Consider the following 27,287-nt stretch of genomic DNA (forward strand, 5'->3'; position numbering starts at 1 on the left):
GTTAAGGCAGAGGGGCACAGAAGCACGGAGAGGAACAGCAAAGAGAAGGCAAGAACATTGAGTAGGGCTGGGAGGACACCAGGGAGAAACAGAGCAGCCAAGGCATGGGGAGAAGGAAAGCAAGAAGCATTCTCTGGCACTTTAAGTGATTTTTTTTTTTTTGACAAGAGCCCCGTAGCCTGTAGCCACTAAGCCACGGTTAAGTTCCAGCTTTTCTTGGTATTTAGAATGGTAGTAGGAAAAGCAGGCCCGGCAGCCCTGTCAGAGTTCTCGGGAGTGGGAAAGACCTGGAGCGGTACAGGAAGTGAGATGGACAGTGCTTAGAGGTCAGATTGCTCAAAGCGGGGTCACAGGTGCAAGGACAACAGCCCAGCCAAGCAGAGTCATCCCTTTCAAGCCCTGCTCTTCTTCCCCATCCCAGGAAAGCAGGACCAGCCTGGGATGGTGTCTTAGAGAAGGCTGACTTGGTAGGAGCCTCATAAAAAAGAGAGCAAAGCCAGGGAGCTGCCCAAGAAATAGGCAGTCAGGGAGCGCAAACATACTTGAGGTCAGCAGAGTGGGCAGCCATGAGGTTTCTGAGGCTCTTGTCAGCAAGAGGGCAACCAGAGAGGCTGAAAGAGAAGAGATGGGATATGGGGTGAGCCATAGAGAGGAGCAAAGGAGATGAGGAGAAAGATACCCCCCACACTCACACACACAAAGCACTGGAGTCAGGTCAGAGGAGCAGGGCACGAACCTGCGATGGGAGGCATAGTTCCCGGTGATATGACCACTGCCATCACAGCCAGGGGTGGGACAGCTGGACAAAGGAAAAAGAGCATCAGAACAGAGGGCCATACATACGTGCAGGCCTTCCCCCAAAACAAGTCAACTAAATGCAGGTGGACATCCTCAGATCACAGCCCTTACTTCTGGGACTGGAAATTTCTCCTATACGACTTAACTCAAGAAGGAAAGGGAACTTGAGGTAAGGATGCCTCTGAAGCATGAGTGCTGTGTTTACATATGCATGTTATGTGTACAAATGTGTACTCATGAACATGTGGGGGGCACTCCTCCCTTCTCCAGCTCCTAAACAGCACAATCTTCTCTGAGAATGAGAACATAGATCCAACTGCTCTGGAAAGGCAGGATACCAAGGTAGAAAGAAACTAGTGGGGTGCAGTTTAAGGAAAGGAGTATCCCTATATCCTCCATAAAACTAGCTATGAGCACAGGTAAGGGTTAAATCACCAGTGGAAAAAGTTTTAGGCATAACCCTTCATAGTCTTTTTTTATTGATTTTTATTGAGCTCTACATTTTTCTATGCTCCCCTCCCTGCCTCTCCCCTGCCCTTCAACCCTCCCCCAACCATTCATAGTCTTTTAAGGACATGTGGCATTAGAGATTAATTAAAAAGTTCTGCTTGTATCCAGTCTGAGGTCCAGCAGCTGCCAGAGCTGAGAGCTGGTGTTTATGGACCTCTCTGCCTGTGACTACAATCCTCATCTTGCCCTATTCTGTTGTGTATTGTGGGCTGGGCCAAAGGAGCTTCCTGGTTCTTAATTGCTTTCAGAGGTTCATGTTTATAGTCACCTCAGTGCAGAGCTGACAGAAAACACGACACTGTGAACTACCTGGAACTAGGTGGTTGCTAAGTTCTGGGACCAGACCTGCTTTCCCAAGATTTCTGGGAAGCCAATCTGCCAAAGCAGCACTTACGTGAGAAGCTCCTTCTTTATGTCCTTGGAAAGAAATTTCAGCTTAAAGTTGGTCAGGGTGACTTCCCCTGGGTACTTCCGCTCCTCAAAGTTCTCTTCTGACACCTCCTGATCATCTGCTTCAGAAGAAGCAAAAGAATGTGCTGCTGGCTCTGACTGAAAAAACAAAAACAAACAAAAACAAAAAAAAACAAAAACAAACCAGCAGGAAATATTTTAACAACTGGCAAGGAAGCCAGGTATCCAACACAGTGGGCAACAAAGAGGGACCCTTCAGTAGCATCCATAAAATGTTTTGCCTTATGAAAGAGGGAGGAAAGCCTACCTACCTCAAGACAGAAGATCACACTAGGAAGGCCAGGACACTTGACTTGGGTCAACCTCCACCAAATTACCACTGAATGAACACCTGAATGCAGTATTTTTAAAGCTCAACTATCAGCAGGCACTAAATAAGGTTGCTGATGTATCCCAAAGCTGAGCTAGATGAGATACTAGTAGCTTAATGATAATCATAATAAGCTTGAGATCGCTCTAATGCCTTGGCCAGATCAGACACTTGACACCACTAATTCAACTGTGGGTCTGTGGGTATCTTCTGACTACCCAAAGACTCATGGGTGTAGCACAGGGAGTGAGAAACAACAACTCTTCCATTGAAAGTCAGGGGTCCTACAGCCTTAGAATAACTGCTTTTAGCAAGACAAGTACACCAAATTTCACATTCTAGGGATGTACCAACTTACTATAGATTTTAACAGGCTATTCAGGCACTATATCTAAAATGAGGCAACCCTCAAATAAGTGAAATTTGTGAAACCGCAGTCCACAAAGCAGCTCTGGGAAGCAATCTTCAGTAGCTATTATGATTCTTGTCACTAAACAAAGCTCTAGGATAGTGATTGGTTTGCCTGAGCAACTGGACAAAGGTCCTCAGAAGGACACACTAAGACAAGTCTTCAAGGTCAGTAAGGCAGGTAGGGGTACTAAAACATCCACCAACCCATAACCTAAGAAAGAAGTTGAGAAGTCATGTTTAGCAGACCAGGGAACAACTTAACCCTGGAAGTAAAGCATGAATCTTGTAAAGATCTAGGCCCAAGAAAGAGAGAAGACAGTGAAGACACTACATAGAGGAGACCCCTGCTTCTACTAGGGCTCCTGTCGGGTGCAAGAATGATTTGGTTTCCGCAGAGTCAGACAGATGTATACTTCCCTACCATGAGTGCTCACTCCAGGACTCCATTAGTGAGACCCAAGGGGGCTGCTAACTATACCATGTTACCTAGATCAGGAGCCAGTCTATCCCACCCAAAATGGAGCAATCCTGAGTTTTACACAAAGTGGAAAAGGGTTTGAAATGGGGACTAACTTACAGGCTAGTAGATTGCCAGGGGCAGGAGGAGACTACCTCACCAACATCCTAGAGTTATATGGTCCTACTCCCTCCAGATAGTCCCTCCAGAAAGTGGAGATTGCTTATCTCACACTGTTTGTCCAGAGTGTTTCTTAGGAAGCATCCTAGTAGGGTGGAGAAACTCACACCTTAGACCACACATTTTATACTCAGGTGTAGAACAATAGGAAAGGGAATACTCCAACTTAGACTCTGATTCAAGTTACTACCTCTCTCACCAGTCAGTCACGCTCTTGGGGATTCAGGCCATTGCCCACCACAAGGACTCCCAAGCCCAGTGTCCCTGTGTCAGGAATTCCTCACTGCCCTAGTCCAAGGAACCAGGCATCAAACAACTCTGGACAACAACTGTGTTTGATGGAATATGCTGGGGAAGGGGAGCAAGGCAGCCTGGGGAGACCAGAGCTAAACTTTTGATGAAAAGCTCACAAAATGAAGGAAACAAGATTTTCCCTAATCATCTCCAAGAAATATGAGACATCCCTCTCCTCTTTGTAAAGTCTACATTGTTGCTAGCCACTAAATTCTACAGAGGTGTGACGACCCACCCTCTTTATGGAACAAGACTGAACAGTGCAGGTGAAACCTTTGGTGGAGACTGTAACCTGAATTTCAGATGCTCTGAAGATGAAGAATCCTGTGTGAAAAGAGACAGACCTAGGGGTCTCTATGTGAGCCTCGCAAGGAAAAGCTATCTAAGAAGAAAACAGTGTTCACAGTAGCCCTGAAAGCAACTGCAAGCCTACACTTAGGCTACACACGGGGCCCTGGCACCAACCTCCTCAGGCTCTTCCTCGCGAAGGCGGCTGGGTTTGGTGTAGTCTAGGGGACGGTCCCACTCATCCTGGCGGGATGCCTGGCTGGACTGGGGTGAGGTCATGGAGCTGCTGGGGGCACTGGTAGTGCTCTGGCGCTGAGAGACATCAGGAGACTTGACACCAGGGCTGCTACCACAACTGCCACTGCTGGGGAAAGTGTTGCTTTCCCGCTTGCGATGTTTATGCATGCTCAAGTCCAGAGTTCCATTTTCATCTACCTCAATGTCCACAGCCTGTAAATATGAAGGTTAAGAATATGGATTGGCGAACTGAGCCCCTTCCTGAGAATGTGATCTGCTGAGAGGAAAGAACCACATCCTCACTTCACGTGAAGAAGCCCTACAGTCCCACTCTCCTCTGCAGATTAGGAAGTCAACCCCTTGAAACCACCGCAAGCTTGAGTGAGAACAGGTCCCTTACTCCAAGATATGTCAGTTACTACCAGCTTCCAGAAGAGAACACAGGCATGGCATTAGCCTGACCTTGAGTTGCACAGCACACCAACTCTTTTCATGGTCACTCATCTACTCTTTTGGATTACTTGGGCCATGATCAGAGGGGCTAAAGGTAATAAAAAAAATACCAACTAAGGGATAGAGAGATGTCTCAGTGATTAAAAGCATGTATTACTTTCGCAGAGAACCAGGTTTAGTTCAATTCCCAGCACCTATATGAAGCAGTTCACAACAGCTTATAACTCCAGTTCAAAGGTATTCGATGCCCTCTTGCTCTGAGCACCTGCACACACATGATGCACATAGACTCATGCAGGCACACACATATGTGCATAATATTTTAAAATAAACATCAACTAGTTCCCAGTTGCTCTTGGCACCAGCCTTTTCCTTACTGTAAATTTCTCAGTATAAACTCCTCCTAATCTTCTCTCCCCTAAGGGCTCACCTTGCTGGGGAGGTCCTGTGGCTTTGTGCTGAGGTTCTCTGGCATTTCCCAGCATCGAGTGGAGAGGTTCAGAATGGCAGTGGCAGCCATGTGTGCAGCCTCAGCATCATGAGAGTAATCGAAGCCTGGAGAAGATAAAGTACTCTCATAGTCACTGGGAAGTGGGAATGCACCCGAAGGAGGTAATTTGGGTAAAGGTTGAAAGCTAAAAGGGAACAGCCCAGACTGCACAGACTTAGACAGAGGCAGCAATAAGTGGGGAGAGAGCTAGGAGTCAAGGCATAGCGTTCTCATATCATCACACACTCTTCCTACTGCTCTTGTCTCCAGGACTAAAAAGGAATCTCATTTCTGATATGATAAAAGAAAGTTTGGGCAGAAATAATAAAATTCTAGAAATATACTCAACAGACTTGGTAATTTCAAACAAGCATATATCTTGTCCATCAACAAATACTTAGAGGCTAAATAATTCTGTAGATAGGATACATATTTGGAATACCATACACACGGAAAATTTTGTCCCATCATATCATAAGATGCTGCTACACTTTTGGTGACTTTATGTTCCTAATAATTTTTGCTACCTTAATAGAGCAACAAGGCATAAGTAGGATAGCATAAATGAAGGTATAGTGTTATCTTTCCTAATAATCAATTGCGCTGTAGCTTTAAAATCATTCTCAGAAAGGATATTGTGAGTAACCAAGAAATCACTGGTATTTCCAGATGGAAAACTCATTTTGAGCCCCTGCCCAACAATGCCATCACAGCTTCTAAGCAAGTGGGTGTGCTTTGAGACACTTGAGCATGGCCAGCAGAGTCTGCTGGAGTCTAGAAAAAACTCATCCCAAGGGCCACTAACTCTAAGAACTGTAATCCTAATAACTTGGAAACTTGTTCCTGCTGTCTGTGGATTTGACAAGATCAACTGGGAAAAGTCAGGATCCCTCTAGGGCACAGGGTACTTTTCTATCTTTCATGCATTTCCAAGGTTAACCACAAAGAAGTGTGGTAAGTGGCAAGAAAAGGCAGGGATGATTGTTCTAGAATATTTCCAGAAACTACTTTTTTCAATAAAACTGACCTTGAAATGTGTGGCTAATGTCACAGACAATGCCATTTCCAGTAAGATGGTCCCTAATCAACCAAGAAACTTCTTGGCACATTACCACCCTATTCTGTTGGACCCTCCTTAGAGGTATTGCTGGAAGTGGACACCCTAGGGCAGATCACATTAGTGAAGTCATTCTCAAGTCTCTGGCCACATACACCCATAACAGACCCATGATTTTCTTCATAAATAATTAGGAAACACATAAAGGTTCAGTGTAAACATGGAGAAGTAAGATGTAGGCCCTAAGGATGCCACAACTGGCCCATTGGGGCAGGTAAAGAAGTGGTGAGGACTCAGGTCCACACCCTGTCCCTCCAAACTCCCAAGATAATTCCTCCCCCACTGTCCCTCAGGAGCAATGTGAGAGGGGAGACATTAAACAATTCTCCTCGACTTACATTGGAAGGCTTTGGGTGAGGTTTCGTTGGTCTGAATCTTTGGGGCAAGCATACGTTTGCCAAAAACCTGAGCATCAAAACTTGCGTAGTCAAAGGTGACTTTGGAGAACTTCTCCAGCTCCTTGGCCAAGTTGGCCCTGGGCGTGGCGGGAGCCACACTGGGTCGGTAGCTCCCATAAGGAGGAACCTCCAGCTCCTTCACAAAGCACATGGGCCTGGGTGTGAGACAGAGATGCAGAGCCTGTGAGGTTGAGACCCAGAGACCCCACGCCACCTCTCTCCCCACCCTCCAGTGCCCAAGCCAGGACTTCATGCAGCCAGGTGATAAGGAAAACACAGGGAGATACACAACACACACCCAAAACCCTGCCCCTAATTTTTGGCTAGAATTCTGCCTCCCAGGGTGAAGGGCCCCAGAAATAGGCTTATGATCAGTGTTAATAATTGCCTACAAGGAGGGAACAATAGAACCCAAAAGAAATAGAGTGTTTTCATGCTAATAATACGTCAAAGTAGCAAGTCTAAACTTTCCTCAAACTGTAAAAGAGCAGGTTCCAAGAGCTCAACCACACAATAAGTGAGTTTCTGAACAGGAAGCTTAGAATGGAGGGGAAATGGAAGGGGGACGAGAGCTCCAGCAAGTGCCCTAACTCTCCTTGCTCCTGTAGAGAATAAGCAATGACATCAGTGATCTGTGGTACTTGGGAATGATGGTGAGGACCTCAAACACTTAAATATGGCATAAGGAGAGAACCAGCAGGTTGATACTGTAAGACTACTCTTATGTTCCTGTGGTGACCACATTGGAGCACTGGTGGAGGGCCCTGTTGGGGAATGAATCCTAGGCTGGACACTGGGCTCAGCAACTCTTGGTGAACTTGCAAGAGCAAGACCGTCTGATATCAGTAAGGAGACATTTAATTTGACCTCTACATTGGTGTCACTCTTTGGTGAAAGGATTAGCTGGCAACTGGCAAGAAACTGGAAGGAAGAACAAATAAGATAGACACCTATGCTACCTGGAACCTACCATGTCAAAGGTGTCTATGGATGGGACAGAGATACTCCACAAAGTAGAAAAGTAAGTCCCTATCACCCCTAGGCTGTGGTTTGTGACTGAAGGTCCCTCTGGAATGGGCCAGGGAATGACCAGGGTATTGCACTGCCAAGGAAAGCAGCCAAGAAGGAAGCCTGTGGTCAGGGGTCCTGCAAGGTGGCAATAGTACCAAGTCAGACTTTGCTGAGTACATGGTCCTGTCTCCCACACTATGTATGAGAAGAGAAACATGGAACAAAAATCCAAGGAACGAGAGAAGGAGTTGTGAGTTCTACATTTTAAGGAAAATGGAGAGCTGTGTATCTTGCTAGTGAGGACCAAAGACGACAGTGTACTCTCAGTGACTCAAATGATCCTCCAGCCCCAGCATGGGACTATAGTTGACTTCAAAGAACTTTCTGAAGACAAGCTATCCAGGACATGACCCCAAGCCTCTGACCTTATTTGTAACCTTATTTCCAAGGTTAACTATATGGAGAGTCACTAAGCAGATTTGTTCTGATTGCTCTCTCTGAAGGCCCCTAATGATAGCATGCACACACATGCACTTGAATTCATGTGTAAACTTTTCCATACGGGTGTACATATATAAAGACATGCACACACCTACATGCACCAATGTCTGCTGTTGTCTCAGATGCTTAGTACCCACAGGAGGCAGCACTCAGGGGAGCAAGTCCTGTGCCCTCCTTCCCTCTGTCCTAGGATAGGATCCATTCTGAAGTGGGGAGACATAAGGACAACTAGGTGTTCCCCCTATAGTGAGGCCCTCAACTGGTGCACTGTGCTATCTTCACATACTAACCCTGAATAGTTTCACTGACTATATCAGCTGTCTTAGAATAGCTAAGGTCAGGCAGCTGTTTACACCTTGAACGAGGCTCTTTAAGTGCAAAAGATGTGCCCTGTGAGCCAAGAGGCACACACACACCACAAAGCCCTAACATTGAAGTCCCTGCTGACACTCCTTCAGTTTAGTAGCTTATCTCACCCACCTGAGGATCCGATCTGAATTGGAGTTATTTTTGGGAGGATCTCCTGTCTGCAGTTGCTGCTTCTCATGAGATTTGGCTAATTTTTCAGCAGCAGCAATGGGACACCCAGACAAACTAGAGGAAGGAAAAGGAGAGACATCTGAGCCTTTTTCCTCCAAGACATGCTTGTGCCAGGTTGCCAAATATGTGATCCTGGGAGCAACACCTTTCAGATATAAGATCTCTAGGCACATAAAGCCCAGAGCCAGTAACACACCTGTCATTTACAGGACAGATTATCTGTCCAGATCTGTCCTGACCCCACAAAGGACAAACTTCTCAGGCCATTTCTTTTGGGATAATTCACAGAAAATGAAATATACCCTAAAGTTCCACAAACTGTAGCCAAATGCAGCCCTCTTCTCCTTCTCCCTCTTCTTCCTCATCTCTCTCCTCTGCTCTTTCCAGTGCCTGGGCTGGATTCTAGAATCATGCCTACATATTCTGTAGGATATCTCAGGGAAACCAAAGGCTATACTAAGACCCCAACCTAGGTACTGCCCTGGAGTATGCTCACCCTCCCCAGGATCTACTGTGAGCTCAGCTACCAGCTTCTGGGCCAGCACATCTCTAAGGAACACAGACTCTTTTCCAACAAAGTGGCCTCTAAAGCCCAGGTATTCCTCCCAACTAAGCACATAACTGCTAGGGCCCAGACAGACTTTTCCAAGCCTGAAAACACTCTTGGTGTGGCATGGCCTGTCCCCTCTTGAATAAGATAAGACAACAAGTAGATCTGGACAGTAGTCTGGAAGCCCCCTGTCCACCTGATCTCACCACTCCCTCAAAATAACTCTGGGCATTGACATTCCTATTGATGTTCAAGTTTTTCCTTTCACCCATGAGCAAGAGCTATTATGCAGAGGTTTTCTGAAAATGGGCAAGACATGGTCTCCACTTTCTCTCATCACAACAGTATCAGACTTCTCGTATGATCACCTTCATTCACAGGGCACTTGCAGCAACACAAGTGAATGGCCACCCCTTCAGCTGCCACCTGCCAAAGCAGGGAGATATATGGCTGTCCAGAGGCCATGCCAGATAAGGGGTAGAGGCCCAGGCACGGACATATGCTCAGGCCCAGCTCTAATTCCCTACCATGTCCCAGCTCAATTCACTACCTTCTGTGGGTATTGCGGTTGCTGTTCACATGGCCTTGGCCCGTGCAGCCAGGCGTGGGGCACTTCAGCACATTTTCATGCATGGCCAAGACTGTAAGAGAACCAGGGAGAACAAATAATGAGAGCAGGCATGACTGTAATAGAGAACAGCTCAAAGAAGGTGCAGAAGTTCTGTGTGAAGACTGCAGTTGTTTAAGTAGGGTGCCATAACACTCTGCGCCTAATGAAACGCAGTCAAGCATGCCCTTCCCACTTGGACCCTGCCTCCCATAGATAAAACTAGACTCTAATTTCTGGTCCACAACTCTGAACTTAATTTTCATAAATTCTACTTCTAGCCTAAGAATAAGGACAGATATCCACATCCTAAGCCTCCCCCTTCCCAGCTCAAGCAATACAGACAATCCCTCCCACAGTATGTATTTATTTAGTCTTCTGAGTCAGGCTGGTATCTGAAGGTGAACTCTTGAGCAGACTGTCCCCTGTCTTATATCACAGGACCCTGAGCTTTAATCCTTGGGATAACTCTGCATGGAGCTACTCACTCTCTGGAGGGATTCTATCCTTGTGGGGACAGCCAGACAGGCTACGGTGATGAGGATACAGCCCAGTAACATGCCCAGTGCCATCACAGCCAGGTGTCGGACACTTGATCTCACGCTTCTCCACCCTGGAAGGATCTAAAACACATAGGACAGATTATGCAAAGCCAAGAAACTGGAAAAGGAGAGGTAGGGACAATTCCTGTCTCCACTTTTACTGATTGAAGAAAGACAGAGGCTGACAGTGAGGCAGTGCTAGAAAAACTGCTGCAAAGCCCAAGGAGCGCCCTTTCCACCCCATATAGCAAGATAGACAGTTGCTGGATGTAGGCCCTGTGTAAGCCTTGAAGTAAAGTATCTATCAACACCCCCGAGAAAAGGACTACTTGAGGCTTGGCAAGATGAAGATGACACAGGTCACAAATTATCCAAAGCTGTATCACTAATAAATATCTGATCAAAAATTTAAACTCCAGATTTCAGCTGCCAACCTCACCCCTACAGGCCTGTGTTGGCTACTAAGTGTGGAGATCAGAAGGAAATGGAGGGTCCTCATGATGTCTCAAAGAAGCATCTTTTTGATAGATGTCAGAACCAAGCTCAGATATCCAGCAGAAGAAAGAAGGCCTTCTCAGTCTCTCCACGTTCAAATGGGTAGGAAGTCATATTTCTACCAATCCAGGGAAGTGGTGATATCCTGAGGGACTCAACCCTGTGCCCAATACCTGTCTGACTCCAACAATCTTAATGTCTATCTCTCCACATGTCAACATGTATATATTTTCATAGTCTAAAGGTGCCTGGGGAGAAGCTCCATACACCTGCTCTGGGCCAAGGAGGCACTTGAGATGAGTGGGTAGCAAGAAGCACATGGCCATCCTGCCCTACAGATCTGGTACTTGTGTTGTAACTATGCTATACCACTTGCTCAAAGTCCCTCCTTAGATCTGACTTCAGGTTCCAGCCTCTCCTTTATATCAATCCAGACAAAATCACTTCCACTAGCCCAGCCTGAATACCCTCTCCTAAACATCAACTACTCAGAGAAGCTAGGTGATTCTGCCCCTAAACCCAGACTTCAGAGAGAAATCCAAGTACAGTGCAGAACTAGCAATAGGCCATAACCTCAGAGGAGCAGGGGAGATGTGTCTCAAGTCAGCTTGAAGGTCCTAACTCCATGGAGAAGGTGATCAGGATGATCAAATATGGGTTCAAGCAACAGCTTTCAAGGTTTGAAGTCATCAAGTATCAGGTTCTGTCACCGGACAATCAGAGTGGCACAGTAGTTGGGTTATCAGCCCTCCTGCCTTCCTTGCTTTCTCCTATTTAGCCCCTTCCCATGCATCTCAGCTCATGTGTCTCTCCAGGTCACCGTACATGAAACAGTATAAGCCTATATCCTCAATCTTTTCCCAAGTTCTGAGGTTATTTGCCCTCAAATATTTTTCAATTTTCCTCCCACCCTAGCCAATAAGGGCTTCAAGCTATGTTTCTCCCAAGCCTTCATTTTCACCCTCAGTCAAGGTTATGTCTCTTGTAATGGGATGACAGGGCAGGTGATCAGAGCAGGCCACTTTAGCCTACCTTTGCTGTAGCAGCTCTTCCTCACCACATCCAGGGGCTTTGCCACCTTCCCTGGCTCTCCTGGGCCCAGATGGCCCTGCTCAGCAGGCAGGCAGCCTGGCTCACAGACAGCATGCACCTGTTCAGCCTTCAGGGCGATGGCCTGCTCCAGAAGGCCCAGATTCCCACGGGTCATCATGTCATACATCTCTGATTCATCTGTGACTGCTGACTTCTGGGAATGTGAGTCTTCATCCTTGTCATCATCAGAACGGACCTCCACAATGACTGAATACTCAGGCTTGGGACTGGATAGCTCTGGGCCTCGGAACTCAGGGGAAGGCTTCTGGGCAGAGGTAGGGGGGGTGTTTTCCCCAAAGATCACATTTGGAGTTGCTTCTTCCTCCTCTTCTTCCTCCTCCTCTTCCTCCTCCTCTTCTTCCTCTTCCTCCTCTACCTCTTCTCCTTCCTCCTCTTCCTCCTCCTCTTCTTCTTCATCCTCCTCCTCATCCTCTCCCTCCTCCTCATGACCTAGGACACCTTTCTGCTTGTTTGACTCTTCACTAACCATATCCTCCAGAGATTGGGGGCATGGCTCTTGGGAACGTTCACTGGTGACTTCAATGACCTCCTCCACATCCTCTGGCTGTATAAAGAGGTCCTTTACAGCTTCATCATTGCTGGCCCCCATTGCAGCCTCATCCTGAAGCTGATGAACAACAGTGGGGCCCAACTTAGCTACTGGGACTGAATCCTCCTGCACAAGGGTCTCTTCAGCAATTCGGCCCAGATTCAGAAGGGAAGTTGCGATGATTCCCTGGTAGCTGCTGTAGCTTCCTTTGGAGAAGCCAGAAGAGCTGCTTGTGGAGTTGGATCCAAAATGGGACTTGATGAGGCTTTTTCCTGCGTAAAACAAGAAACACCATGAGGGCCAGAAGAGAGCATGGGGGAGTGTTTCCAGGTTTCTGCTCCCAACAGTAGTCATCTTTCCACCTATCCCACCTGCCAGCCTTCCACCTGCATCCAAAAATCAGGGGAAATGAATTTAGCTTAAGATTGCTTTAATATTTTTTTAATTCATGTTCCTCTTCTATCATTTATTTTCTTAAATCAGATAGATCTTCATTTTATAAAATGGAACTTAAAGAGTAAAATCAGATGAAAAGTCATTTCATAATTGAAAAATCACATATTTTTAAAGGAAATTAATTTAAATCTTTTAAACATAGTAACAGATCTTCTCTACATGCTGGTCCTGTGGAACTTGTGAACCAGTATTCTTAGCAACAATAAGAGCCAGCATTGTCATATAGTATCCCAAGAAGCAGGTGAGCTGGGGGTCTTTTTTGCCTGGAACACAAACTCACTTGATTCCATGGCCCATGCACTCACTTGAGTCCCATAAAGGAAGCCAATGAGGGCTTACTATGGATTGCTTCAAAAATATTGGAATACTCTGTCTCAGTGGTTTAAAGTCAGTTGATTCTAGGAGCTTGGGAAGACACAGGACCCTCAGCTGCCTCCTTTGCTCTCTTGGCTTCTGAGAGAAACCCTCCTTCAGAGTGATTTATCGTAAGCTAAAGTATTTCCTCAGTACCTGCCCTTGCAAATCCAAACTAAATCTAATCCAGTCAGTCAGCTCTCAGGGGCCAGGCAGTGTGGGCTCTAAGAGCCTCTCACAGACAGAGACACAGCATGTATTATCTGTCTTTATTTCTCACACACATGGAGACATGCCTCAGAATTAAACTTTTGAGAGTTCATGGGAGTGCCAGATCCACCTTCCCATCACTCCCCTGCTCACAGTGTTCACACACACTACACTGCCCCACACCCACATACCCATCCTGGGCAGGCCCCTTTTCCAGGAAGCTGCACTTGTCAGGACAAGACATTCCTTGTTCTCAAGACAGCTTTCTGCACTGAGTTGAGCTCCCCCCTACCCCCTCCCGCCGCAGGCTGCGATTCTCCAGGGCCACACTAAGCAGCCTTTATTCAAAAGAGAAAGAGCAACATAGTACCTTCAGCTGGCTGGGGGTGATGAATCTCCTCCTGTCCTGACATCTCAGCCTCCGCCTCCTCCAGGGGTCCTTCTGATTCATCCGAAACAGAGGCGTCCTTCACCTCGGCATCCTCACTGCCATCACTGTCCATTTGGTAGCCTTCATCCAGAGCCAGCCTCAGAGGGTGTGACTTCCTTTTGGATACCAGGTGCTCAGCCTCAGCATCCTCCAGTTTTCTCTTCTTGGCCAGAGGGCAACTCTGTAAGCTGAAAGGGAAAATTGGTGATGCCAAGAGCCAGGCCAGTTCACTGAGACATTCAGGAGAACATTCTAGGGGTCCCTCTTTCTATAGCCATTCTCAGATGGAAGCCTCAAATGCTAATGTATATAAATTTTTACATCTAATAAAGTGTTTGTGTTTTAAAGTATATTACAGTGAGCCAAGTCCACAGATGGAATGAGGACTTAGGCCCCACCGGCCTAGACTGCTACTCTCGATTCCATTCCTTAGACAAAATCACCATTCCACATGTACCCCCAAGCTTCCACCTTCAGCCCTCCACACTTATACCCATCCAGGAATGTTCCCTTGGAAACCTAGCTGATCACAGGGAATGACTATAGTGACAGATGTTGCTTATGCTATCTCTCTATGTGCACAAGTCCTGCTTTCAGCTCTGCCATACAGATATACCCAAGTCCTGAAGTAGCCCCTTTGGAAAAACAAAGGTGCCAAGGACAGGTAATCTACCACCCCTCATGGCACAATCCTGGCCAGGCTCACCTCAGTGAAGGCACCACAGGAACACAGACCAGTGGGAGGACACTAGAGCTTAGAAGGGTCAGATCAGCCTGGCCTCAGCAGTCACAGACAAAACAAAAAGTTTTTAATCCACAAAAGAACCCAGATTTGGGAAGAGAACCCCAAACCTCCTTCCTGGGGACCTTTGAGGCTACTGGTGGATCTCTTACCTTCGATGTCTGGAGTACTTTCCCCGAACATGTCCTGAACCAGTACACCCTGGGGTAGGACAGCTGGAGGGAAAGTAGGAGAGATCACCTTAGGTATTAAAACCTGGGTCTCACCCTCAAGAGCAAGAAAGGCTCTCCAAATGGTTCATCCCAAGATGGCAGTTTAGTAAAAATTAATGAAATAACTCAGCCCATTTGAACAAATGAATAGTTAGAACTTTATGAATGTGTTTAATTAAATATCTGTACATATAAGATTCAAGCATCTATTGGATGAGTTTATTTTCCCATCGCAGACCTTCCACCAACTTCCACCAGCATTCAGGAGACTTGGGATACAAGTACCCCTCTCTCATGGCTTGTCTGGCCCAAGTTCACAGCACGGAATTTGGACTTCTCCATGTTCATCACTGGTGCGCATGCCTTGGCATCCAGACCTATAGTTTGTATTCCCTTTTTACCAAGCTGGACTGGGGCTGCCAGTGAGAAAGGAGACTGTGTGGCCCAAACCAGAGCCACAGCTTGTAGGAGTGACCCTGCTCTAGTACCCACTGCCTGGTGTAGGTCTCTGTCTCCACGTAGGAAAGGAAGTCAGGGGGCTAATGTTCTAATAGATGCCCATCCTACGTGGTAGAAAACTTGTTGTCTGTACTGAGAAGGACAGGCCCTGCCCCATTCCAGAATGGTAAGTACAAGAGGACAGAAGTGAGAACTTCTGGAGTTCCTCACCTCCAGCCATTCATATTACCAAACCAATGTAAACTTCTAAACATGAGCATTAACACAGACCACACAACCCAGCCAAGAGGCCCACAGGAAAACTCAGGTTACAACAGCTATAGGGGCAAATACCCCATGTGGTACAAGAGATGAGGGTCCACCACAGCTCAGGGTTCTGTGGGTACAAGAAGCCACTTCTAATTCATGGTTCTGTAGACCAGAAAGATGGTCCGTGAGGCCATGTGGGGGAATGTTTAAGACCTCAGCCCTTTGTGGGGGAGCAGAACCTGTCCCAAAGTGGAGACTACACATTTCTAACAGAATTGCTATTGTGGACCAGAGTTCTTATCTAGAGACAGTATTGGTTCTCCTAAAATGTGGCGCATCTTCCCAAAGTCTTCAAAAGGAGGCAGATAGGGAGTGGCTCTTGGGACCTATGGAAGGGTATCCACCTCTGTCTGGATAGCCCTGATAGTTTCCAGGAGGAAAAAGCAGAAGGTATTTTATTTTCCAGATGTGAAATTATTGCTGCACCTGACCAACCTATTGTAAAAAACCAGCTCACGTCTGCTTTCGCTTTCTTAAGAACTATCTTTAAGAATTTTCACAAACAATTTCTTGTGCTGGGATCTGAAGCTGAGGTCCCAATTAGGCAATTAATCACTTAGTTAAACAGGTAATTGGGCAACAGCTGCTGTGTAGGCCTGTGGGACACTGGCACTGTCCCTGTCCCACTTGCTCCAAGGTACTCTGGTACCCAACTCAGAAAAGTACAGAAAAGGTCCCCAGCCAGGTGGGCCTGCACCATCCCACCCAACTCTGAGCCCAAGTACATGAAGCTGGCAAGCCCATCTGAACAGAACTAGAAACTCCTTAGGCATAGAAACAGGAAACATCAAGCAGATGAGATCCAGCCAGGACCTCCAGACACTGTAATGGAAGCATCCACCAGTCTTGAGTCTCCCAGGGTAATCTGTGAGCACGCAAGAGCACCCAGGAGTATACATTAGCATCAATGCCCCCTTATAAGAATATGTGAGAATCTTTGACCATCTATGAGCATGGATGAGCACTTAGAGCACACTGAGGATTCATGTACACTACCATCTACTAATGCATTTTAACTCCTAGGGCTAGGCAGAAGTTAAGTTATTGATAACGACTCCAGGCCTCCTGAGTCCTCTACACAGTAGGAGAAAAGCCAAAGTCAAAGTGATCCTTCCTCTGACACTTAATGCCCATGTGTCCTTACACAGTCATAAGTGTTCATATGTGCTCTTAGGCAATCATAGCAGTTCACAGGCAGACATAGATGCTTGTGTGTGCTCATAAGCACTCAAAGGCAAAGTCCCTAAACCCCAAAGTCTGGTCTTGGATCCTATGTAAATAAAGCCAGGATCAGAGACACAAGGAGATGGAACAGGTGAGGAGCCGAGGGCTGACTGATGGCTACCTTTCAATAGGTATTTTAGATGCAGCTCTAAAGGGTCCAAACACAAGTCACAGACATCTAGGAACCCAATTTTGGAGACAATCTAAATCCCAGATTGGAGCACCATGCTCTAACTACTCCCCTTTTAAAGGACTTGACTCCTTCCCCAACCGTGAGGGTTAGGAGTCTTGTACTCACCTGTCCTCTGGGCAAGAACTGGTTCAAAGAGGAAGGACCCCACATAAATAAAGGTTGAGTTGCAGGGTACGTTAGTACAACCCTAACAAGCCCACTGATATGTCTCTAAGCTATTGATCTCAGCCCTCTTCCAGCTGCCTTCTCAGGAGAACCTCTCTGATGCCCTGTAATGGATGCTGAACTCCACAAAAATACAAGCTGGAGTATATGTTATTTCCTCCAAGAATGCTGAAGGAAAACCATTAAATATAGTTCTTATCCTAAGAACTAGTGCTAAATTCAGGACACAGGAAAACTTAATAGAGTGCAAGAGACCTCTCTGGATCTTGTTCATTCTAGTCCAAGTTCCTCAGAAAACCTCATAACACCCATCCTTAAGCCTCCCAGACAACAAATGTCCTTCTAAGAACTCTGCCTAAACTATGCGGTAGGCCAGGGATGAGAGTGCTGCAAGCTTAGGAATTCTGAGCCAAAGAGGCATAAATACATCCTCTATGAAAATTCCCACATACAGGGCTGCATTCAAATGACTTTACATGATTTGCACATACATGATATTCTTCTCTCAAACCATGGTACTGTGGACAGCAAACATGTAGATAAACAAATAAATGACACTGTCTGCAAAAATCACCAAAAGCACCTTGTTGCTGGTTTTGAGGACCATGTTGATAGTCTAAATTCTAGTGGAGAACAGTGTGAGGGTCACCTGTGGTAGGTCCAAGGTGGAGCTGAAGAAGAGCCCAGTTGGATGCAGATAAGATATATCACAGAGAGAAGCTGTTTCCTCAGAGAAAACAGGAGTTTGTGGGAAAATTTATAACAGCTCCAAGGTTACATGCCAGCAGATGGTGTGTAATGATCTTGCAAACAGAACTACTTTCTTACCTGAGGTCTGCCCCTGTGGTTTCTGGGGGTCCTGGTTAGAGAAACAGAATGCACACACCTAAGAGATTTTTAGAAGCACATTTTCCTAAACATATAAGCTGAATGAAACGACTGAGATCTTCCCAAGGACAAGATGCCCACCCTTTTCCGACCTACAAGAAGATGTCCTGAGGTCAGTGGAGAGAGCTGCCCCCTCAGCAAAGTGCTTGCTCTAGGACCCCTACACACACACACACACACACACACACACACAAGACCTGATAGTCTCTCTGTCTCTCCACCCTCGGGCCCAGGGTGTTATCGCTCTTTAATTGAAGATAGATGTCAGTTTCTAGCGGGATATATTAACTACCAGATCAAGTTGGATAAAGACCAGTACCATTAGAAACATGGCTGGCCACAATGATGGGCACTAGCTACAAGATGTGCATAGATCCAACCAGAATAGGCAGCTCTATATACTCAAAGCTCCTGGATACTCTGTGATGTAATCCTGTTGGGTTCAACAGGAAGTTCCAAGTGAGAGAGTTGGGGGTTGGGAGGTTGACCAAACAGCAAGGCTCAGTCTCTTTTGTTGTTGTTGTTTGCTTGTTTGTTGTCTGTTTTGGCTTGTTTCAGCTTTTTTCAAGGCAGGGTTTCTCTGTGTAACAGCTCTTGATAGACCTGGCTGGCCTTGAACTCACAGAGATCCTGCCTCTGCCTCTACCTTCCAAGTGCTGGGATTAAGGTATGCACCACCACCACCTGTCTTAATAGAATAAACAAGTCCTTGGCCCTCCCCTCCACCCACCGTTAAGTCTACCCAACAGCCTTCAAATCCCCAATAGCACCAACAGTGATCTCTGGGGAAGAGGATACTGGTCAAAGACCAGAGGCCTTTCCTTTCCAAACTAAGCAGGCTCTTGACTAAACTCTGCTGTTTCCACTCCCATAGAACTGTACTTGTCCTCACATTTGTGCCTGAGGAAAGTCTGTATGAGCTGAAAGGGACTTCAGAAAACCCTTAAATACTGCACCGGAAACAGCTGAAGAGCCCGAAAGTCCCAGGTGCCCAGAGTGAGCATTTATGGTGGGATGTGCACTACTGAGGAAAACTGTTGTACAATGATATCAACAGTTTCAGAGAGGGCAGCTGCCAAGGATGGGGACCAGGCCAGACTGAGTTGGCACTTACCTCTGAGGGTCTTGGACCGTGTGCGGGCTCGCTTGTCATCATTTTCTAAGCTCATCTGCAAAGAAAAAACAACCACAATGTTAAGAAGAGCCAGAGCCGGCACCTGCCATGTCTAGAACCATCAGGAATATCTGGCCGTTTTCTGACTCAAGCTTTGATGATGGCCGGAAGATTATCTGTGAATGACAAGAAAGGAACCAAAGAAGCAAGTTGGGATAATGTTGGTGGTTCTGCTGGGTAGAGACCATCAGGCTCAATGATATTTCATCATATTTCCTAGTCCCTCATAGTGCTCCATCCACACTGTTTCAGGTTTCTATCTGCCCACAAAAGTCACAGCCTCCTTCTGTAGTGATGGCCTCCCCATGTGCATACATATGAAATTTAATATACATATTTTCACCACTAAAAAAAAAAAAGTCACAGCCTCGTGTATATAGCTTTTTTTTTATAATACAAGGGGCTCCTGGCACAGGGAGTAACATCCACTGCTCACCTTGTCAGGCAGGTACTGAGGTACAGAGCATGTTGCTAACTAAGACAGAACTGGATCAAATTAGCGTAGTACAGGGCCTGGCTTCTATGGACATTTCCTTCTTACTGGGCATAAGTTTTCATGTTACTAATATACTAGGGTCATATGGGTAGATACTGGTAGCCTGAGCAACACTGGTCTGCACATCCTCTGGCCTGCTAAGGACTTCCAAGTTCATTAAAACCTTCACTCACCTAGAGAAGCCTCTATAGGGCTGCTTCCCACAACATGGTCCTTTGAGAAAACCAGGGAAGAGCCAATATGAAGATGACAGCCATAGATAGAGCTTACTGAGGATGAGGTTCCCAGGTGACCCTCATCTGTGTCACCATAACAAATCTGAAAGAACAGATAAAATACTGGCAAGCTCTGTGATTTGGGAAACAATCTTCTTACAGAGAGCAGGACAGGGAGGGGCAGGCGTGCACCCAAGCAGAACAGTGGCAGTCCAGGCTTCTCTACCTGTCCCCATGGTCAGGAAAAATAAGAGGCAAATCAACATCCGTCCCAGACCATAGATACCACCAGGACAACAAAACTCTGTTGAGTGGTTTGGCAAAGGGGGAAAGCAAGCAAATGAGATACATACAATGAGATTGCAGAAGGAAGGGGATGGCAAAAGGCAAACCTTTACCTTACCAACTAGAAAGAAAGAAAATAGAATTTCTCAGTTGGCAGATGAAAGTCACAAGTGAACTTTTCTATAAAGTAGCCTAGCATACAGTGTTTTATGTAATTTGTTGAAGAATAAAAATTAAAACCAGGAAAAAAAAATTAAAACCAGGGTAATCTATGCAACCTGACAGCTCCAGGCTGTGGAGCACAATGCTATAAGTCATGTGTTTATTATAGCCTTCCCATAGAACAGAGACAATTTCTATAATTTCTATTTTTAAAGCAGAGGCTCCCTATGGACCAATTGCTCACATTTAAAGTAAAGAGAGGAGCAGGTGTCAAAGGGACGACATTACATCTAGGAGCCCTCAAATGTCGATTGCACTGAGCCTGTGCACAATGCCTTCTGAGGCAGGGCACACAATGCATCTGATTGCCCCATGCCTGTGTTCAGCTGAAATGTAATCTATAGCTTTTTGTGTCAGTTTTCCCAAGGAAATTGGCAGGCATTCTGCTAGATTAAAGTATGCCTTGGCAATTTGGATTTCCTGCGGATAAATTATTCAAAGGGCAAAGAATAGAGAGGGTTACAGGGATGTGTAATGGGCATTGCTTGCAAACTGTGAGCTCCCATTGATGAAGCTAACAGCTGTGGCATTCATTGTCCTGAGCACCTTCTCTTTGCAGTTTACTTGCATCAAATATTCAATGTATAAGAAGTTCTCTTTAGTGTGCATAGTTTTGATTTTAGGAGAGAAACTCCTGAACTTGTAGGAGAGAAATCCAAGCTCTTTAATATGATGAAAATGTGTTTACAGACTCTAGATGACTTGTGAACTCAATGCAAAGGGACGATTTTCCTCTCATTTTTGGAAACTGACAGTGGTAGCTGCTGTAGAGGCATCTGGCAAAATATGTGGGCAATTCACATGCTTTCATTTACAAAGCACTACAGAAGACAAACCTCTTACCTAGAGGCTTACCCTTACTCATTAGGCTATCATGCTCAGGGAAGCACTGTGTCCAGCACTGCCCAGACTCACTGATATTTGGCCTGGCAGCAGACCCCTAGACCTCCTGCCTGCTCCATACAGGGGTGGTCCCTGCCTATGGGGGCAAATCGCTGATATGAAGGTAGTGAGGTGCTTCTATTTTCCCATGCTTTATTTTTTAAAAACCTTTTATTTCTTCCAAGCATAAACAAACAGGACTTCCAGTTTTTGCACAACCCACACATAACTCAATGGACTCTTGCTTTGAGGGTAAAAGGGTCCCTTTGTTGAGATACATAATCTTGCTCACTGTGAGACCTAGTATCTTTTCCACAAGCAACATCTGCTCTGTTTCTCTAACATCAATTTCATACTGCTGATATACTACATCTTAGTTCTGACATTTTATTAGTTTTGCCTTGTATAGGAAAATTGGAGAAAATAATTTCCAAATGCAAACACATTGTATTCAGTCATAGCTATTACATTAGCCTGAGAGAACTGTGTCACTGTCCAGGCACTAAACTTGATTGCTTGGTACTATTCTTAAAAGCAGTCTCACTGGAGGGTGTTTTTTGTTTTGATCCATTCTGTATTGCTTTAATAAAGGCAAAACCGGTCATGCGAGTTCTTTTTAAACACAATGACTAGCCCCTTTTCATACTCAGTTGCCAAACTGAGCTCCCTGTGTTGAACCTTTTCAAAGTCAAGTACCAAAATAGCAAATGCAGCAAGCAGCCTCCAAACCTACAGATTACTTCTGGCTTTGTTCTGGTTGTCTGAGGAATAAACTCAGAACTCAACACAGCTGAAAAAAAAAAAAAAACAAACACATATCTGGTCTTTAAGAAGAAATCGTGGGACCAGGCATGAAAGCATACAGTTTTAATTCCAGCACTGGAGAGGGAGAGACAGGCAGAGCTCTTGAGTTCAAGGCCAGCCTGGGTCTATATAGCAATTCCAAGGCTATCCAGGGCTATATAATGAGACCCTGTCTCAAAAAGAAGAAGAGGAGGAGGAGGAGGAAGAGGAGGAGGAGGAGGAGGAGGAGGAGGAGGAGGAGGAGGAGGAGGAAGAAGAAGAAGAAGAAGAAGAAGAAGAAGAAGAAGAAGAAGAAGAAGAAGAAGAAGAAGAAGAAGAAGAAGAAGAAGAGAAGCGGAAGAAGAAGGGAAGGGAAGGGAAGGGAAGGGAAGGGAAGGGAAGGGAAGGGAAGGGAAGGGAAGGGAAGGGAAGGGAAGGGAAGGGAAGGGAAGGGAAATAATAAATATAGTTTAGATTTCTAGAGATTCAGGGATTCCCTAAGCCAATTACTTTTTGCTGACCTTCACCTTGACCTCTGAGGACAGCTGTCCACACCCTCTAGATCTCCCTACCCACACTTTGCCTTTCCACACCGATATCCAAGGGCAAAATACTTGCTGAAATCTGACCCTAGATGAAGGTGACCCAGCTTTAGGAGGTTTGTATACAATTCTAGGAAGGTAGTGAAGATGTACAGAAGTGAACAGAAAGATGAGGGAGCTGCTGAGCCCTGAGAGCCTGAGCAGGGACAAGGACAGTGAGCTAACAAGCAGATACCTAATAATGTCCGGGACAGACACCTCAGGGTTGGAGTGAGTTAACCCCAGAAACCACGAGCACCTTTGGATAGCCAACTTAAATTCAATGGTAAAATGTCTTCCATCTGTCTGACCACCAATCACATCTCTCTGTTCTTAACTAGCTCATCTCCCAAAAGGTCCTACCTCATGCTGAGGAGAGTTCCTTCCTTCACAAATGTGAGGTCATTCACTGTCTCCTACAGAAAGCTGCCCAGGACACATCTTGCACAAAGGGCAGATGAAGGAAAGAGTGAGTATGTGGGGCAGTCAAAACTATCTTAGAAGCTGGTGCTGGTGGAGGAGGGGTATATCAGAGAAAGTTGAGCAGACAGCTGCTGAGTCTTGGTAGGAGATTCTGGGCCTCTTGACCCCATGGACAATTCATTCTAGCCCCGAACTGGGAGAAGATATTTTAGTGTTTTATTTTACTTAAAATGTACTCTAGCAAGGAGTGGGTGGCATCCCAGCAGAATTAAAGAGAGGAAGAAAGCAGGCAGATCTCTGTGAGTTCAAGACTAGTCTGGTCTACATAGCAAGTTCCAGGCCAGCCAAGGCTACTTAGTGAAACCCTATATCAGAAAAAAAATATGTTCTGATAAGCTGAAAAATTAGAATAGATTTAGGACAATTTTTAAGTCCATCATGTGGACTCAAAAATAAAGGACTAAGGTTTTTGTACAACATACTTCTTCTGCAGCCCTGGCGGAGAATGTCTGCTTCATCCCTGCCCAGATAAAGGGACTGGAGTAGATACGGGGTTAAAAGGTAGCATAAATTGGCCATCGCACATCCTGCTTCACTTGGCAGTATATTATTCACTCCATTGAGAGTAAAATGAAATACAGTGGTTTGCTTTGCTTTTCACTCTCCAGCCAAAAGGGATATTGTCTTGTTCCCTGACAGCAGTGTTCCCTGTGCAGGCCCAAGTCTGGATCCACCACTGGGGCAGGGAAGGGGGCACCCCCCTTGGGATTTATAAGCATCCTTCAAGCATCATTCTTACTTCCTCCTCCATAAAAACTCCAGTAGGGACCCTCAGAGTCCAGATCCCATTTACTCCCCACCATCATATTTGCCTGTCCTTTTGTGTATGAGTTCTAAGCGTCCACGTCAGCTCACGGCCACAGAACAATGCAGACGTTCCTTAGAAGCATAATATATATTCCACTTTGTCTTACCTGAATATCTGTAACTAAACTATGTGCCCAAACCCCTGTATCCCACTAAGAGTCATCATAGTACGTCCTGGTTCCTTGCTGCAACAAGTTCTGTTCCCCTTTGGGTGATATCCCACTGTGTATCTGACACTCCCCTCACAGTCCTTCCACCAATTATTCAATCTGCTTACAAGTAAGTAGACCAGTTACCTCCTGTGATATAGAAATGTCACCACTCACAGGGCATTATTCAGTAAATGCCTCGGGAGGGGGCATCTTTTGAAGTTCTAAACATGAGATCTGACTTACTTTAACCCCCAAATGAAAAATTATAATCACCGTTTAAACTACCTGACAAAGCATCCACATCTGGCCACATCTGTTTCAAATTTCATAAAAGGAATTTTTTGCTTTGTTTCTTCTTTGAAAAATAGTCTTGCTATGTATCCCAAGCTGTACTTGAAATATTAGCCATTCTACTTTCTCCTTCCAAGTGCTGGAATTGCATGGGTACCTAGTTATAAATGGAACTTGTATATCTCCAGGGTATAATACAACAACATCAAATCCGATAGCTAGAAAGGAGAGTCACCTCCCTCACTGAAGGTACTTCTTTTAAATTGTCCTTACCAGAGACCCTTGTTCCTTGTGCCTTGAGACCACAGGTTTTGCTCTCAGATTCAGAAGTAGTTCAAGGATCACCATCTGTGCCTAATATACCAACACAGGGTATCCTCTAACATGCCAATACAGGCCTTCTCTGACAGCCCTACATGGTCCTGAAGTATGCTGAACTCAAGGTGAGCACACCACTGGTCTTATTATGTGGGCCACTCCTTGGTCCTCCCAGTTGGTTCCTCATTTTAACTCACATCCCATCTTAGATCACTAGCCCCAGCTATCCCTTTTAGTCTCCTCAGTTCTGGGCCATCATCCCTTTTCCATCCTCCCTCCTCTACTAGCCTATTCCTCATCTTAATTTGTTGTTATTTCTTTCTTTTTGAGACAGAGTCTCACCCTGTAATGGCCATCTTGGAGCTCACTATGTAGTTCTACCTGACTGGCCTTGAACTCACAAAGATGTGTCCAGAGTAAGGATGATACAGTTATGAAGCCTTAGTGCTGCTGAGGGTATGGGTGTCAGTCCCAAGCTCATTACCAGCACCTGCATTCTGAACAGTCACACGCAGTTCATGGCAGGCTCAAACCCTCTGAGCGTGTTGTGCCTGGGCTGTGGGGAAACCAGAGTCCTCCTACCCTACTCTGACCGAGCAATCACTGAAACTACTTCGTTCAGAGCCTAGGTCAGGCCACTTTCATGGTCACATGATCTGACATCTGTGTCACTAGGGGAGTACTAGGGCTAGAGTAGAGTGAAGTAGGAGAGGTCAAAACTTTAGTGATGGAGATAAATAATATTTTCCATAATATTTAAGACACCAATGACATAAAAGATCCAGAACAGACAAAATGTCACAATTAAATATAAAGAAAAAAATACATATTTAATGCGGGTCTTCAACACACTTATGACAAAACCAAAATTAGTGGGAGTACTTAGCAAAGTGACTACAATAGACCTTTTTAAATGTCTATTTCCACCACCAGACACAAAGGAAAAGTAGTATATTCTAATTGTAGAATATAAGTGCCCTCAGATGCTATCCTGCCTTCAAATGCATAGTCTTTGGTATCTGTACCTGGACTGTTCCTATACTGGCTGTCATGCCTAGGTGTTGGTTAAGACACTCAATGTAAAATCTCAACATGTCAGATAAGAAGTTGACATCTGGGAACTGGAAAAATGGCTCAGTAGTTAAGAGTACTGGTTGCTCCTCTAGACGACCCAGGTTCAACTCCAGCACCCACATGGCAGCTGTGGGTTACAACTATCTGTTTCAGGGGATCCATGGCACCAGGTATGCACATGGTGCACATATATATGCATGCAGGATAAAATACTCAAAAACATAAAAAATAAAATGGAAGTTGATATCTCGACAATAGAAAGGTGGCTAATAGTACTTTTTGCTCTTGCAGAGGACCCAGGTTCAGTTTACAGCACTCACTGAGTAGCTCCCAACTATCTGTAACTCCAGTTCTAGGGGATCCAATGCCCTCTTCTAACCTCTGCAAATACCAGGCATGCACATGGTATACATGCCTACATGCAGGCAAAACATTCATAGACATAAAATAAGTACCTCTAAAATATTTTTTAAAGAGGTTAGCATCTGACCTCCAGGTATGGATGCCCCATGTTTCTCTACCTTGACTCCCAGCTCTGATGCCACCTGCTCTGGAGAGCTGGTCTCAGACAAAGCAAGTCAGTGGGAAGTTGTAGAATTAGGAGGTTGGTGACCAAAACCATGATCATAAATGTATGCACTATCCCCAAGCTCAGGAGTGTCCCTAGAAAGCAGTCACATCTATCACACTTTCTGGGCAGGCACTAGAAAGGGGGCATCATCTTCTACATTTATGAAGATAAAAACAAAATGTCAGCAGATCTCATAGACCCCTGCATCAGAATTCACTACCCAACCTTGAAGACTCTGGTCTCATCTGGGCCCAGACAGGGAAAATGAATAACAGGTGCCAACATACATGACTGAGTCCAAGTAGAACACTAAAGTTGGGGAGATGCCTGAAAGGTGGGAATCTACCATCACATGAAGTTTTATCTATTCAGTCATTCTTTTTACTCTAACTAAAAAACTGACTAGGTGGTCCTAGTTCCCATCTAGACTCTGAACCACCCATGGCCAAGCTCTTACTTTGTTGTATCTGCACAGGAAATGTTTCTCAGTTCTGCAGCTGCTGGTCTTGTCTTCCTGTGTCCACCTCTGGGTCAGAAGTTTGCCCCGGAACTCATTTTCTGAGGGTTTAAAAGAACAGAAGTTCAGAAAAGAGAACTATGACAAATATCAGCCAGGCAGGCCCAAGAAGAGAAAGAAAAAAATGAAAGATACTTTTTAACATAGCATTTATACAGTCTCTGAAATCTATCTGACAGACAAATTCATGGCTTATGGTTGTTCTGGGGTAAAATGCTTTGAAGGCAGAGGTTCTACACCACAGTCCCACCTCTGGTGGCTACTTTACACATGTGTCACCAAGTATAGACATCCATATACAAGGCTATTTCAAGCAAGGGCACTAGTGTAACTCATGTGAGACCTACCTTGAAAAAAAAGCTGGCAATGAGGAATTTTGAAAATTAGATGACCAATGAATGAGTAATGCTCAACCATAATTGCATCTATTATTATCCCAAAAGAATGTGCAACTCAGATTCATTTGCTTAATAAACACATATTATACCATTC

At 45.4% G+C, this 27,287-nt stretch overlaps 1 protein-coding gene across 6 annotated transcripts in view; it reads right to left on the reverse strand.

The window, feature by feature from the left end:
- The window catches only part of Myt1 (myelin transcription factor 1), a 61,947-nt gene that overhangs the window by 19,065 nt on the left and 15,595 nt on the right, over nucleotides 1-27,287 (reverse strand). For 3 of the 6 annotated variants that reach the window (XR_009057741.1, XM_057781295.1, XM_057781294.1), the window contains exons 2-16: nucleotides 26,736-26,836; nucleotides 19,059-19,113; nucleotides 17,885-17,915; nucleotides 14,647-14,709; nucleotides 13,693-13,940; nucleotides 11,693-12,574; nucleotides 10,112-10,246; nucleotides 9,567-9,657; nucleotides 8,407-8,520; nucleotides 6,355-6,569; nucleotides 4,840-4,964; nucleotides 3,897-4,169; nucleotides 1,703-1,857; nucleotides 737-799; nucleotides 543-611 (exon numbers count right to left, since the gene is read on the reverse strand). Coding sequence is in view for 5 of the 6 variants with exons in the window: in XM_057781295.1 (XP_057637278.1) it covers nucleotides 543-611; nucleotides 737-799; nucleotides 1,703-1,857; nucleotides 3,897-4,169; nucleotides 4,840-4,964; nucleotides 6,355-6,569; nucleotides 8,407-8,520; nucleotides 9,567-9,657; nucleotides 10,112-10,246; nucleotides 11,693-12,574; nucleotides 13,693-13,940; nucleotides 14,647-14,709; nucleotides 17,885-17,915; nucleotides 19,059-19,113 (2,519 nt within the window). In the remaining variant the exon portion in view is untranslated. Of the gene's footprint in view, nucleotides 1-542; nucleotides 612-736; nucleotides 800-1,702; nucleotides 1,858-3,896; nucleotides 4,170-4,839; nucleotides 4,965-6,354; nucleotides 6,570-8,406; nucleotides 8,521-9,566; nucleotides 9,658-10,111; nucleotides 10,247-11,692; nucleotides 12,575-13,692; nucleotides 13,941-14,646; nucleotides 14,710-17,884; nucleotides 17,943-19,058; nucleotides 19,114-26,735; nucleotides 26,837-27,287 lie in introns of those variants that run through there. The other 3 variants (XM_057781296.1, XM_057781298.1, XM_057781299.1) reach the window with 3 other exon arrangements.

The sequence above is a fragment of the Chionomys nivalis genome, chromosome 9 (genome assembly GCF_950005125.1).
Source record: "Chionomys nivalis chromosome 9, mChiNiv1.1, whole genome shotgun sequence".
Taxonomy (NCBI): domain Eukaryota; kingdom Metazoa; phylum Chordata; class Mammalia; order Rodentia; family Cricetidae; genus Chionomys; species Chionomys nivalis.